Source organism: Sapajus apella, unplaced genomic scaffold (assembly GCF_009761245.1).
Source record: "Sapajus apella isolate SASKATOON/1434 unplaced genomic scaffold, GSC_monkey_1.0 scaffold83, whole genome shotgun sequence".
Taxonomy (NCBI): Eukaryota; Metazoa; Chordata; class Mammalia; order Primates; family Cebidae; genus Sapajus; species Sapajus apella.
The window spans coordinates 6,092,318-6,106,626 of record NW_022437023.1 but is presented as its reverse complement, the minus strand read 5'-3'; the positions used below and the strand labels follow the sequence as shown (position 1 = coordinate 6,106,626).

The 14,309-nt window shown below is 38.4% G+C and overlaps 1 protein-coding gene and 1 pseudogene across 2 annotated transcripts in view; one reads left to right on the top strand and one right to left on the bottom strand.

Annotated features, from left to right (window-relative positions):
* Positions 1-7,592, top strand: part of LOC116533546 (BTB/POZ domain-containing protein 9-like) — a 44,917-nt gene extending 37,325 nt beyond the window's left edge. For both annotated transcript variants that reach the window (XM_032253330.1, XM_032253329.1), the window contains exons 3-4: positions 1,916-2,279; positions 3,385-7,592. In XM_032253330.1, the coding sequence (XP_032109221.1) occupies positions 1,916-2,279; positions 3,385-3,738 (718 nt within the window). In that variant the 3' untranslated portion in view covers positions 3,739-7,592. The remainder of the gene's footprint in view (positions 1-1,915; positions 2,280-3,384) is intronic.
* A 59-nt stretch (positions 7,593-7,651) lies between these two features.
* LOC116533550 lies at positions 7,652-10,083 on the bottom strand (annotated as a pseudogene).
* Positions 10,084-14,309: the final 4,226 nt, after the last annotated feature.

Below are 14,309 nucleotides of genomic sequence, written 5' to 3'. Positions count from 1 at the left end.
TATGAACTGTCAGCTGTCAGAAGATGCGGAAGTACTGTCATAATAGCCTATCAATTCCCAGATAAGGAACTGTATAAGAGGAAACTTTTCATAGTAAACATCTAACCTCTGTGCTTGTCTTGAGGGTTCATATTTATTGTTCCCAGGGAGCCTCATCAAAACCACTTTTAAAGCATTGAGAATCCAGATAAATACCACAGATCATACAGGACTGGAGTTAAGTCTTGTTGAGGTCTCCCCAAAAAGGAGAAGTTATTTAATTTGGTAATTTTAGGGTAATGGTTGGGTGCTCTCTGGATTAATGGAAACCTTCAAGTGTATTTTTAGGCAGAGTATAACCCAGTGAAGAGGTGTGCTCAGAATATTAATGAATCTTTACTGGATGGTTTCAGCTGTTTTCCTGGGGCAAGCAAGAATGCTACGTCCTTGGGTAGTGTGGGACAAGTTCCAGATAGGTAACCCTGAAATGCTAGTCCTACTCTGAGAATTTTAGGAACAGAGAGAATCTCTTTCTTGGTTCCAGTCTTTTCCTGTCACTTTTGCATCTTTTCTTTCTCATTCTTTATTCTTCTCCCCCTTTTCTGCACTTCTCCCTTATCCTGTTCCTCCTTTCTTTCCTGATAGGTTGGAAGTTTAATTGCTTCATATTATTCCTGCTTGATTAATAGAGGTAGAAATTCAACACTTGATCTCAGCCTAAAGACCGAGAAGCGATAATAGAGGTAGAAATTCAAATTCATTACCTAACTGAATTGTCTAGTTTTCATTTTTTTAAGATAAGCAATAATGTAGGGCTTTTTGTTGAATCTGAAAGGAAAAAAATAAAAAATCACCCTAATCCTATCAGTAATTTCATTTTTAATTTATAAAGTAACAAATGAAAGTCTTTTTCTCCCCGCCGTCTAATACCATTTCCCAGAGATAAGTGTTGTTAACAGTTTAATATGAATTTCCTCTGATTTTTCAAAACTCTTTAAATCCAATCTGATTTCCTCTGATTTGATTTAAAGAAATATCTATATAGACACATATGCATAAACATGTAAATATGTGGTTATATACTTTTTTCATGCAGTGCATATGGGTCTGCAATTTTACTTACTCAACTACCATATCCTGGACATCTTTTCAAAACAATACCTGTTGATCTCCCTTGATCTTTCTAAAGGCTGCAGAGAATGTGTATATCACAGTTTTTTTTTTAACCATGTTGCTGTTGATGGACATTTAGATTTCTTCCAGTTGTTTCAGTGTGCATTCTTACACATTTTTCTTTACTGTATTATTTCTCTAGAAATGAGTCCTAATAGAGAGATTACTGAGTTGAAGGGTATGCACATTTTAGGCTTGACTATATGCTACTAAATTTCTTTCCATAAAGGGCTGCATATTTGTACTCTCAAAGCAGTGCACCAAACAACCTATTCAACCTGTTTTTCCATTGCTTTCGCAGCACTGATATTAACAAGCCTTTTAATTTCTGCCAGTCTTACAGGGGAGAATGGCATCATATTAGTGTTCGTCTTTATCTGGTTATATCTTTTCCTATAGAGTTTTACTTTTTAAATTGCCTTGTTGACCTTTAACATCTTTTTATCAATTTCATTGTGCCTCTCAAAAGATCACACTCATCTTTCTATTTAATACCTATCACATATCTTGAGCTTTCAGAATATCTCAGAAGAAATTTCAGAATATTTCAGTGGTTTATAGAATTAATTCAGATAGTTTTGAAATCATTCCTCTTGCTTCCTTTAAAGAACCATTTTATATGATTACTTTGCATTTTTTTCATTTGGATCTTTGTGTCATTAAACAAATTTATATTTGCATAATGTTGATAACTGTTATTTCCAATATTTTGTAGCAAATCCTATTTGAAGGTTTCTTCCTATGTTTCTTCCCTGATGTGCAGAGCATTATTGTATGGCGGAATGCGAGAGTCTCAGCCTGAAGCAGAAATTCCTCTCCAAGACACCACTGCAGAAGCATTCACAATGCTACTCAAGTATATCTACACAGGGCGGGCAACGCTGACTGATGAGAAGGAGGAGGTGCTGCTGGACTTTTTAAGCCTGGCTCATAAATATGGATTTCCAGAGCTAGAGGATTCTACTTCCGAGTATCTCTGCACCATACTTAACATTCAGAATGTCTGTATGACTTTTGATGTTGCCAGTCTGTACTCACTTCCCAAGTTAACTTGTATGTGCTGCATGTTTATGGACAGGAATGCTCAGGAGGTGCTCTCAAGTGAAGGTTTCCTCTCCCTTTCTAAGGTGTGTGTCATTTGTCTACAAGTAATTTATAGGCATGCATTGTTTTATTTATACTTGTAAAGCAAAAGTATAGCAATGGATTAAGAATAAAAAAATAAAAATCATTGGTATCAAACAGGTTGTCTGGTCTAGCCACTTGCCTCCAGCTACTGGGACTCTAGATCATAAAAGAGAGGGGCTGGTTGTTTGTGTTTTCTTTAAGGTTCTTCTGGTAAGTTTTATGTGCAAAAGAGACTGTGCTGCTGAGTGGTTGTTTTCAGTGTAGTGACAACCAAATAGGATCTTTTGTGGTATTGCATACTACCTTTTGGTTTTGTTTTTCTCTGACAGAGAGTGTGACTAATACTTCCTTAGAGCAAGCAGGCAAATTCATAAAAGAGGTCTTTAAGTCACTGCTTTTTTTGCTGGCTTAAGATTCAGTATTATAGCTAGAGTAAAACTGTTTTGCTCAAATCTTCCTTTGAACTCTGGGTAGTGATTATCTCTCCATTTCTCTTGTTGTGTTCCTTCTAGAACCTGGATATTTCTAATGAGAAAACCTATTGAAAAGCTACATATCTTGATTTGAGTGTAAATTAAGATTTGTGTGATCCTATTTCTTTTTTTCTACTTGGCTTTTAAAGACAGTGATCTTTGAGGGTTGCACCATTGTTGCTGGAGGTCAGTTTGGAGATCTGAAAGCCAAAAATGTGGTAGTAAAGTAATACTGTAAAACAAAACACTTTGAATTTTAAATGCCAGATGTATCCTTCTAACTTAACAATGTATACTTTCTTGAAGAATCTGTATGTATTGACAGCTTTTCACTTTGGCATTTTTCTTTTCGCTGTTTTAAAAAAGATGGATGCAGATGTGTTTGGAAAGACTAGATGTTTGTTGCAGTGGTACAAGATACCTGAGCATAGAAGAAAGGTGCTACTATCCTTGTTATTTACACAGCCATAATGTGCAGGAGAATATGTGGCACAAAGCATAAGGGAAGAAGAGGGTCAAAAAGAGTTAATTGGCTAAATATAAGTTATTCTTGTTCTGTAAGCTTTTACTGATTGAACATGCAATGGTTGAACTTCCTATGACTGGAATTTTACCTTTCTGTCCTTTTCAGACAGCACTTTTAAACATCGTGTTAAGAGATTCATTTGCAGCTCCCGAAAAAGATATTTTCCTAGCCTTACTAAACTGGTGTAAGCATAATTCAAAGGAGAATCATGCTGAAATCATGCAGGCTGTGCGTTTACCTCTCATGAGCCTCACTGAACTTCTGAATGTTGTGAGGCCTTCGGGACTGTTGTCTCCTGATGCCATTCTGGATGCCATTAAAGTGCGATCGGAGAGCCGGGATATGGACCTCAATTACAGAGGCATGCTCAGTAAGTACCTATCTATCCTAAACTCACCAAGAAACTTTATGTGCCTGTTATGCTGTTCACAACTACAAAGCTACTACAGAACTGTATAATGCAGGTGTACATGAAATATGTACATTTATAAACAGCTAGCTTTGCTTCCTGTGGAATGTCTTTTCCTGTCATTTTCCTGTCAATTCCTCCTGAGATTGATTAGCCTTTATAGACCCTAAAATAGATATTTCTTTCCATTTCTGGACAGATTTCTCAACTGCTCCCCCAGAATGTCAGAAATAGACACTTTCCTAAAAAGCTGCTTCTCATGTTAAGACCTTTTCTTCCTTCTTCCATCAGGTAAATACTGAGTACGTGATGCGTACTTATTATTTTGGGTACCATGAACATGGAGATTCTTTTTTTATTTTTTTTTTTTTGAGATGGAATTTCACTCTTGTTACCCAGGCTGGAGTGCAATGGCGCAATCTTAGCTCACTGCAATCCTTGCCTCCAGGTTCAAGCAATTCTCCTGCCTCAGCCTCCCAAGTAGCTGGCATTACAGGTGCCTGCCACCATGCTCGGCTATTTTTGAGTCTGGCTTATAAATATGGATTTCCAGAGCTAGGGGATTCTACCTCTGAGTATGTCTGCACCATACTTAATATTCAGAATGTCTGTGTGACATTTGTATAATAGCTTTTGTCTGCATAATAGCTAACACTTATGTAGTATTTCCAATACTTACCATCACTTAAGTGGTAATTTTTCTTATTAACGAATTCATAGCAGTTAACACTTACAGAGTGCATAGTATGTATCAAGAACAGGTCCTACATGACCATTTAATTCTCACAACTCTTTGAGGTATATACTGTCATTGCCTCCATTTTACAAACTGAAACAGAGAAATTAAGTAACTGCTCAAGGTCACACAGAAAGATGGCAGAGATGAGAGTCAAACCTATGTACTTTGACCCCAGAAGCTGTGTAATTAACTGCTAAACTATGCTGCATAATTGTTACATATAGTCTCTGCTTTTGATCCTTTTAATTTCATTGTGGAAATAAGACATAAACTCCTTTGAAAAGTTAAATACAACAATATTCAAGGGAGTACATGTTATAGAACTTCAGAAGAAGAAATGGCTTGGAATGATTGAGGGAGATTTCATGGAGGTTATGAAGCTTGAGTTGAGCCTTGACATTTGATTCAAATAGTGTAAGAGTTGGGTGAATTTCAGATGGAAAGAATCATGAAGTTAATAGACAGAGGTTAGAGTATTTGAAGAGACCATAAATAGAAGAGCTTGATTAGAGTAGAAGGCTTTTATTGATTAGTAGAAAAGAAACTGTTTGAAGGTCAGCTTAGGCTAGTTTATGGAAGTCTTTGAAACTAGATTGGAATCTCCTTATATGCAGTGTGGAACCAATTTGAGAGAGGAAGAGTGGTATGCATACAGTGGTGGTTTTGAAAAACTGATTCATAGTGCTGTATTTGAGGATTTAGAATAGGTAGGGGGAAACTGATTCAGGGAGACCAGTGAGGAGGGTATTTAATCTGTGCACAATTGATACTACCTTAAACCAGATTGGTGGCAGGGAAATTGAAAAGAATGGATGATTAGAATGGTTATTATGGAAAAAAATAGAACTTGGTGATTCAAGTGATTTAAATTTGGGAATTAAATTTAGGAGAGAGTTACCATTTGTTATCACATCTAAGAAGTCAGAAATTCTCAGGCACCATTATCTTATGTTCCACTAAGGAAAGAAACAATACTCCAATTAACTGTGACACACTGTGATGTCTACATCGCAATTTCAGAAATTTTAAAAATTGATCACCAAGTGTGTCTTAGTAATGAAATACTGTACAGTACTTCTTTGAAGAAGATGCTGAGCTTGTTTTAGATTGAGTTTGAGGGTTTTGGGGACATGCAAGTTGTAAGTTCTGTCCTGTGCTAGTCATTTTCCTGAGTGTTCTCTTCTTGACTATGCCTTTGAACACTCTCTGGAAATACTTATTGATCTTAAATAGATGTCCTTAACAGACCTCTCTCCTGACTTATCAGGTGTAGATTTCTTTTCACTGATTATAGAAGAAAAAACATAAGTTTTGGCACAGACACATTTGACCTCAAATCCTGAATTAGTCACTTACTAGTTATATGATCTGGTATTAAATTATTTAAAGAGTTTTACCTTTTATTTTATATCTTCTAGTATTGTTATGAGACTTAATTGAAATAATGTGTGCAAATAATTGTGTATAAGCTCCGTATAGGAAACCATTGTTACCATATGTCATTTTGATGTGTTTTTTTCTTTTCTCTGTACATCTGTGTGAGAATTACCACATTGATCACATTGTTTTAAACATTTTTGTTTACTTGTCTTTGATCCATGAAGGCAGAGGTGATCGTTGTAGGCCTTATTGATCTCTATATCCTCAACATTTAACTCACTTAATAGCATATAACGGGTACTTGGTGAATGCTTAGGGAATGAATGCAGGGAGAAATGTCTAATACGAAGTGGGAACACATTACTGTTTAGGAAGCAGTCAGATCTGGTGATAACCTGAGTTAGAGTATAGGGAAAGAAGTAAAAATCTAAGTCTGAGACTTGGAGAAAACCTATAGTTAGGGGTCTTAAGGTAGAGAAGGAAGAAGGAAGACATTTGGGACTGAAGAGAGTTACAGAGGACAACCAGAGGAGAGAGCTTTCATATGGATTCAGTGGTCAGTGGTCTCATGATGGGGAGGTCAAGAAAATTCAGAGACAACTTTTGTATCTAAATTGCCATTAGTTGGTAAGTGATCTGGACAGAAGACTGGCTTCCAGGGAACTAGGCCACGAATGTTTGGAAACATAATAGAGATAACATATACTGCCTCTCTGATTTGTGAATTGGATTGAAAGGTAGTAAAAAAAATAGTATGGTAGCTAGAGAGATCAGGCTGGGAGAGTCCAGAAAGAAATCAGAGGTGCTGGAGAATGGTATGAGTTAAGGGTCAGCTTTGGATAAAGTGTGGGAGGATGGCAAGTGAAGAGGTAGTAAGATGAGTAATTAGTGTTAGGCTTTTCAAATTCTCATGTTGGATCCTGTCTTATATAAGTTCGTTTCCCTCACTTGCCCTATATTGGATTTGAAGTGCTGAAAAGGCCTAGAACTGGATTCACTATAGGGACAGTCTTGGAACGTGTTTGCAGGAGTGAGGATTTGTTTTGGACATTTCACATGGTTACTGGTAGCTTGGAATGATCAACCGGTCAGTATAAGGGTAGTACCTGGGTTATAAGAAACTCATGAGATTAGTTGTGAAAGAGAGAAGTTAGCCAGATGAGGCACCTGGTTCTGGAATGATACGTACTCTGAGATTGTTGTTCATCAGTGTTAAATTCTTCACTTTGGAGTAAATGAGGGGAAGCTCAAGGAAGAGGTTATGTAAATATTTGGGAATCCTTTATCTCACTTGTAAACTTGAGTAATGATTAAGTAACAGTCTGTTTTTCCTGACTTTTAAAGCATATGAATAATAAAATCAATAATATAAATACAAGGAAGCATAACACTTTCCTGTCAGACCTGCAAAAATAGTTTTTTAAAATTCAACCATCTTTATTAATCTATCAGTGTTACATTTTATACATAACATCCAGTTGTATTCTCAAAGGGCTACTTTAGTACAACATCTTAATATGAGAAAGCCAAGGAAGATGGCCAAACCTCACACTAGCATTTTAATATCCTCTGGACAAGGGAAGCTAGAAAGTCAGTCACTTTACACACATGTAAGAGTAGTGTTCCAAAATAAGTAAGAAGCTGCTACATTTTTAAGCAGGGAGGAAAAAACTTTCATTTTGGTCTTTGTGTTTCAGCAAATTATACTTTCAATTAACAGCAACAAAGATACCATAAAAAATGCTTTGCTTTTAAAATTTCTGAACTTCAGTACAAATTAAAATAGTCCTAGAGTCTTTTGGGAGGCCAATAGCTAGCAGCTACATTAACTGGTGTAGATGAGCCTCCTTATCGATAACCAGATCCAGATTGGGTATAGCCCCTGACAAAGGGATTAAGATTAGGAAAGGATAAGGATTAGGCCTACTCGGAGGAAAGGTCATGGTACTTACAGGATGTGAAGTAAAACCTGGTCTTGGTCGATAGACCCGAGGTTGGCTTGGAGCCATTCCAGGTTTAGAGGCGGGGAGGTGGGGGGTCCAGTATAATTAGTAGGCTGAGAAGTTTGGGTAGTATAAATTTGTGTGGGATAATTGCTCTCTTGGTATTGCTGTGGTGGCTGAGCAGGCAATTGTTGGGGCTGACCAGAAAGGCAGGAGCTGGTGCCTGGGTAGTTGGTCGCTGGCCATATTTCTGGAACCGCTGAGGTTGTTGGGGTCCAGTCTGCTAACTATGGCTTGTTGAATACTGAGTACCGTACTGTTGAGGCTGCTGAGATGGAGCCTGCAGCTGCTGCGTCCCATAGCTGGCCTGTTACTGGTACTCTTGGTATAGGACTTTTAGTCTGACCTGCTTGTATCTCAGCTCTGTATATGGTGGTTGCTGTGGCTGGACTCCTGGTGGGTGAGCTGCTGCTGCTGAGGAGGAGGAGGCAATGCTGTCAGGTGTTCCTGAACAGTCTTCTGCAGGAGCACTGGGTTGCCCTGAAACCTGATCATCTGTTAAGCCAAATGACAACGTAACATTATTATTGATTTCATCTTTTTAAAAGGATCAAAAGGTGACATACTTGCTACCTGAGTAGACTGTTTTCCAGAAGAATCTGAAGAACCAGGCTTTTCTTCCTTGCCATCCACAGTGTCATTTTCAGGAATATTGGTGGAAGGTCCTGGTTCTTTTTTTCGAAGTTCTGTCAGTTCTCGACAGAGATAGTTCACCTGACTTGATTCAAGGGATCTTTGTTGGCCATTAACAAATAATGTCAGTTTCAGTATCCTGCCACACTGAATTGCAAAGGGAAGGTCAGAACTATCAAAAAATTGTTATAAGATCTTTATCTTCATCTGACAAAGGGCTGATATCCAGAATTTACAAAGAACTAAAACAGATTTACAAGGAAAAAACCAAACAAGCCCATTCAAAAGTGGGCAAAGGATACGAACAGACACTTCACAAAAGAAGACATACATGAGGCCAACATACATATGAAAAAATGCTCATCATCACTGGTCATTAGAGAAATGCAAATCAAAACTACACTGAGATACCATCTCACGCCGGTTAGAATGGCAATCATTAAAAAATCTAGAGACAACAGATGCTGCAGAGGATGTGGAGAAATAGGAACACTTTTACACTGTTGGTGGGAGTGTAAATTGGTTCAACCATTGTGGAAGACAGTGTGGCGATTCCTTAAGGACCTAGAAATAGAAATTCCATTTGACCCAGCAATCCCATTACTGGGTATATGTCCAAAGGATTATAAATCGTTCTACTATAAGGACATGTGCACACGAATGTTCATTGCAGCACTGTTTACAATAGCAAAGACCTGGAAGTAACCCAAATGCCCATCGATGATAGACTGGATAGGGAAAATGTGACACATAGACACCATGGAATATTATGCAGCCATCAAAAACGATGAGTTTGTGTCCTTTGTAGGGACATGGATGAACCTGGAAACCATCATTCTCAGCAAACTGACAGAAGAGCAGAAGATCAAACACCGCATGTTCTCACTCATAGGCGGGTGTTGAACAATGAGAACACATGGACACAGGGAGGGGAGCACTACACACTGGGGTCTGTTGGGGGGAAATGGAGGGATAGTGGGGGGTGGGGAGATGGGGAGAGATAGCATGGGGAGAAACGCCAGATATAGGTGAAGGGGAGGAAGGCAGCAAATCACACTGCCATGTGTGTACCTATGCAACAATCTTGCATGTTCTTCACATGTACCCCAAAACCTAAAATACAATTAAAAAAAAAGAAAAAAATATTTATATATATTAAAAAAAAAAAGATCTTTATATTTTTGTTACTTCATCATTACTCAGAAGCTTTCCCCGAAAACTCCTTGCATCGTTAGCACTAATTCATCGTAAGTAATATTAATATCTTCATTATGAATAGGAATTTGCGGAATATGCTCCCCAAGTTGAGCTTTCATGATTAGCTTCCCACTTAGGTCCAACTGTCCATTCATGGTGGATTCCAGGATGTTCTATATACTCACCTCTAGAGAAAGAGGGCTTGTGGAGGTCACTGCCACCACCTCTCCACAGGTCTCCACTGACTGGGCCAGCACCAGGCCACCAGGCCGGGGTGTTGCGGGGAGCCTGTGGTCACCGCCCACTCAGCTGCCCTCCATGGCTGCCGCACCTTGCTTGTAGGCTCATGTGGGCCCACCCGATTGCCACAAATGGGTTATTTGCTAAGTAAATGTTATCTTACCATTCCTATTATTATTTTGTTTTATCAGAGTTCTTCACTGCTAGGGGAGAAAAAGGATATAAAATTTCAGAACTATTCCTGGGCTGATAACTTGAAAAGATAGGTCTGTTTATTTTGAAATTATTGACAGAATTTGGTTTTGAGGTTGTTGTTCTTCTTCCCTGGATGTAGATTCTGTGTCTTTGGGGACTTTTCATGAAATGTAGAGAGGTTTTATCTTGGGACTGGGATATAAAGACTAATGCTTTTTCTTTGAGTTCATTATCATTGGTTACTGTAAAGTTTAATTGTTAGAACTGCATGTCCTAAGGCTTTTTACCAAATTACAGGGATTTTTTTCCCCCTTAAAAAAAAGGAAGAGGATCCAAAGCGTGTTTTAAACTTAACTATGATGGTTTTTCTGGAAAGTAGTTTAGACTAGTTTTATGCATATATAATGATGAACATTTTTCTATACAGCTGGGGAAAGAGAATTAATTTTTTAATGAAAATTTTTTTTCTTAGGATATTTAAACTACCTATACCTCTGCCTGACACTTAGCTTTGTCTTAGCTTGTAGAGATATTTCTATCTGACCTAAAAGTTAGTGCTTTTTTTGGTTAAGGCTGAGTTATATTTTATTTTGTGTATCTCAGGTTTAATTTGGGGAAATTAAATTAAATTTAGATTTGGGGAAAGAGTAATTTCTTGTTTCTGTATGTTTATAATAGGGAGCATATCACAAATTCTATCCTCAAGATTTCTTTATTGAATAAAAAGTCAATCTGTTCGTAGGACTGCTAAGTTACTATATTGGTTAGTACATAAATTGTGTGTGTGTGTGTGTGTGTGTGAAGTCTGTCCTGTTTACATAAATGTGTGTGTGTATGTGTGTGTGTGTGAAGTCTGTCCTCTTTACCCTGTACCTACCTATCCCTGTAGTTTTCATTCCTCAGACTGAGGGAGCTTGCTACTGTGGTATTATAATTCTTGGTTTGTTTGCCTAGACTTCTACTAGGTTGAGCTTGTTGACCAATGTAATTACGCCATTTTGCCTTTGTTTTTCCAGCACCTCCCTAGCACAGTGCCTGAATCTAGACATTTTTTTTAAGTGGTAAATGAGTGGCTGAATGAATCCATCCCTTGCTTCTAAACTAGAATTTAAAATTGTCTCATCTATCACATAAAGACAGCAATACAGCAGTAAACCTGTAATACTTTCAAAACTCTTTGAGCTGGGTGCAGTGACTCACACTTGTAATGCCAGCACTTTGGGAGGACAAGGCAGGTGGACCACTTGAGGCAAGGGGTTGGAGATCAGCCTGGGCAATATAGTGAGATGCAGTCTCTAAAAATTTCTTTTTTTTTAATTAGCTGGGTGTGATGGGCCGTGCCTGTAGTCCCAGCTGCTCGGGAAGCTGAGACAGAAGAATTGCATGAGCCCAGTAGTTTGAGACTGCAATGAGCTATAATTGTGCCAGTGCACTGCAGCCTAGGTGACAGAGCAAGACCCTGTCTCTAAAAAAATATGAATAAAACTCGTTGACTTTGTATCTTCAAAGATAGAAAATACTATTTGTATCTTCCCAACTCTGGTTTATTGTGACAGAGAAAATCTCATCTGTAAATAGGGGGTGTAATAAATGATCTCTAATGAGTATTCCTCCATGGGAGTATGTAGTATCTGTGTATGTGCTCTTGTCTCCTGAGATGGTGAGCTACGGAGGGCTTAGTCTAGTACAGAGAGCAGCACATAAGAAGCACGTTAGGATTTTTTTTTTCTTTAATAGGATTAAGGTCCCTTTCAGGTCTGTGTTCTAAGTAACTTGCTTAAATTACCAAGTGAATTCAGTGCCAGAATTGGAAGCAAAGTGCTGGTCTTCTGACTCACCAGGCAAATGGTCTTCCACAGATTCTTCTGCCTGGGTGACTTTTTATTTCGATTTTGTGGAGTGTTTGAGTACCAGTACTGTCCAATGTGGAAAGGAGGCCTGCAGAGAGTGGGAAAAAGGGGAGATAAAGTTAAGGTAAGACAGGAATTGTCAGGAAAGTCATTTGTAATGCTGCAGTTCTTGGGGATTATTCATAGGAAGGGAGCATCCATCCATTTCCTGGGGAAGTTGGGATGGGGAGTAGAAAATTATTTAGGTGAGAGAATTGGGTTAGTAGATTGCATTGGGCAGAAAACTAAGTCTGGATCCAGATATTCCACTGGGGCGAATGACCATGTCAACCTACATGTAATAGAGAGTTCGATCAAAGATAATTAAGAACATAAAGCAATGAAAGAAAAGCACAATGTAATTAACCCAGCACTCTTCTCAGATCTTGGCACTGTATAGCTAGGGGTAGGTCCTGCTTCATTTCTCTTTATTTTTCTTTCTAGTAATTAGCTAATTTCTAACTAGCTGTAGAACTTCAAAGCGTTAATATTTTTCTTGATGCTTGTAAAATGCATTAAAATTATGTGTAAAACATTATGATTATCTACTATGTTGTTTATTCTCTACCACCTTGTTTTTTTGAGAGAGTCTTACTCTGTCGCCCAGGCTGGAGAGCAGTGGCACAATCTTGGCTCATTGCAACCTCCACCTCCTAGGTTCAAGTGATTCTCATGCCTCAGCCACCCAGGTGGCTGGGATTACAGGCATGTAGCACCACGCTCAGCTAATTTTTTATATTTTTAGTAGAGATGAGGTTTTGCCATGTTTGCCAGGATGGTCTCAAACTCCTGTACTCAAGTGATCCACCTGCCTTGGCCTCCCAAATTGCTGGGATTACAGGCGTGAGCTACCATGCCTGGCCAGCACTTTGTATTTTTTCAAGAGCTTTTTTCTCAACTGATAGACAGATATAGGCACTAAGAATATTTATGGTTTGATTTATGTTATTATGATTTGAATTTTCTCATGATCATTCTTCCTATTAAATTCATCACTTAATTATAGATTTTGCAGAAAAATTCTCGGAGTTATATTTTTATCCTGTGAGATACTCACATTATTGTTACCATGAGAGAGTTTCCACTTGTGTAGATGTTCTCTGTTTTGAAGTGAAAAATATTCTCAGGAATGAATCTGTATCAAGAGTGGTTAGGAAAGTTTTCAAGTACCCTTGAAATAAACTTCAAAAGAAGACTACTTGTGGTAGAAATTTCATTTCCATTTTAGACTTTAGTCACAGTCACTTGAAACTCTTGTGCCTGGTATGTTATCTTTAGCTTGATAAGTTTTAGTGTTGAAGAAGCTTATGTTTAGAGAAAATCCAGAGGTGGCATATTAGGTGGCATTAGTTTCTAAATCTGAGAGCTTGTTCCTGTCTTGGGCTTAGTTTTTTTATTTTTTATTTTGAGATGGAGTCTTGGCTCTGTCGCCCATGCTGGAGTGCAGTGGCACAATCTCAGCTCATTGCAACCTCTGCCACCCAGGTTCAAGTGATTCTCCTGTCTCACCCTCCCAAATAGCAGGATTGCAGGCTCATGCCACCACACCCGGCTAATTTTATATTTTTAGTAGAGACAGGGTTTCACCGTGTTGGTCAGGTTGGTGTCAAACTTCTGACCTCAGGTGATCCACCTGCCTCAGCCTCCCAAAGTGCTGAGATTACAGGTGTGAGCCACGGTGACCAACCTTTGGCTTAGTTTTGACTTGTGGTGTCAGGACTGCAGGAGATGGTTCTAGGGATCAGCAGCAACAGACTTTGCACCTCCACATTTTATACCTAGCAAGAAGGGAAAACATGTTTATTTTTACCAAGTAGTTATGTATCACTGATTTCTGAAAAGCGTGGATTTGAAGCTTTTGTTTGCCTGCTTGCTTATAAAGTGCTTCATCTCTAGATTGGAGGTGTCAGGAGGGCAGGGCCTATCTCTCTGGAGTTCGCTAATTACTCCCAATACCTTGCACATGGTACCTGGTACAGAATGAGTCCTCAGAAAAATGCTTTTTGACTGAATGAATGCTTTATGTTACTTTAGCATATATTATCTGTAGTGTAATTTTTATCTGTAGTGTAATTTTTATGGTACCCTTATGAGGTTGGTTGGACAAAGTATTCTTTTTAGATGAGAGACAGATTCAGAGAAACTAACAGGCCTCACTCAAGGGGAGTTAATGATAGAGCCTGAATCTTAAGCTTAGGTTTTTTCACTTTAACATTTTTTTTTCTCTGTCAGACTATTTGTTTCTTTCCTCTGGGTCTAAGGCAATCTTAGAGGGAAGTGGGGATTAGAAGGAGGGGGAAGATATGGCCATCCATCAGAAACCCTTCAAGAGGGAAGGAGCAGAA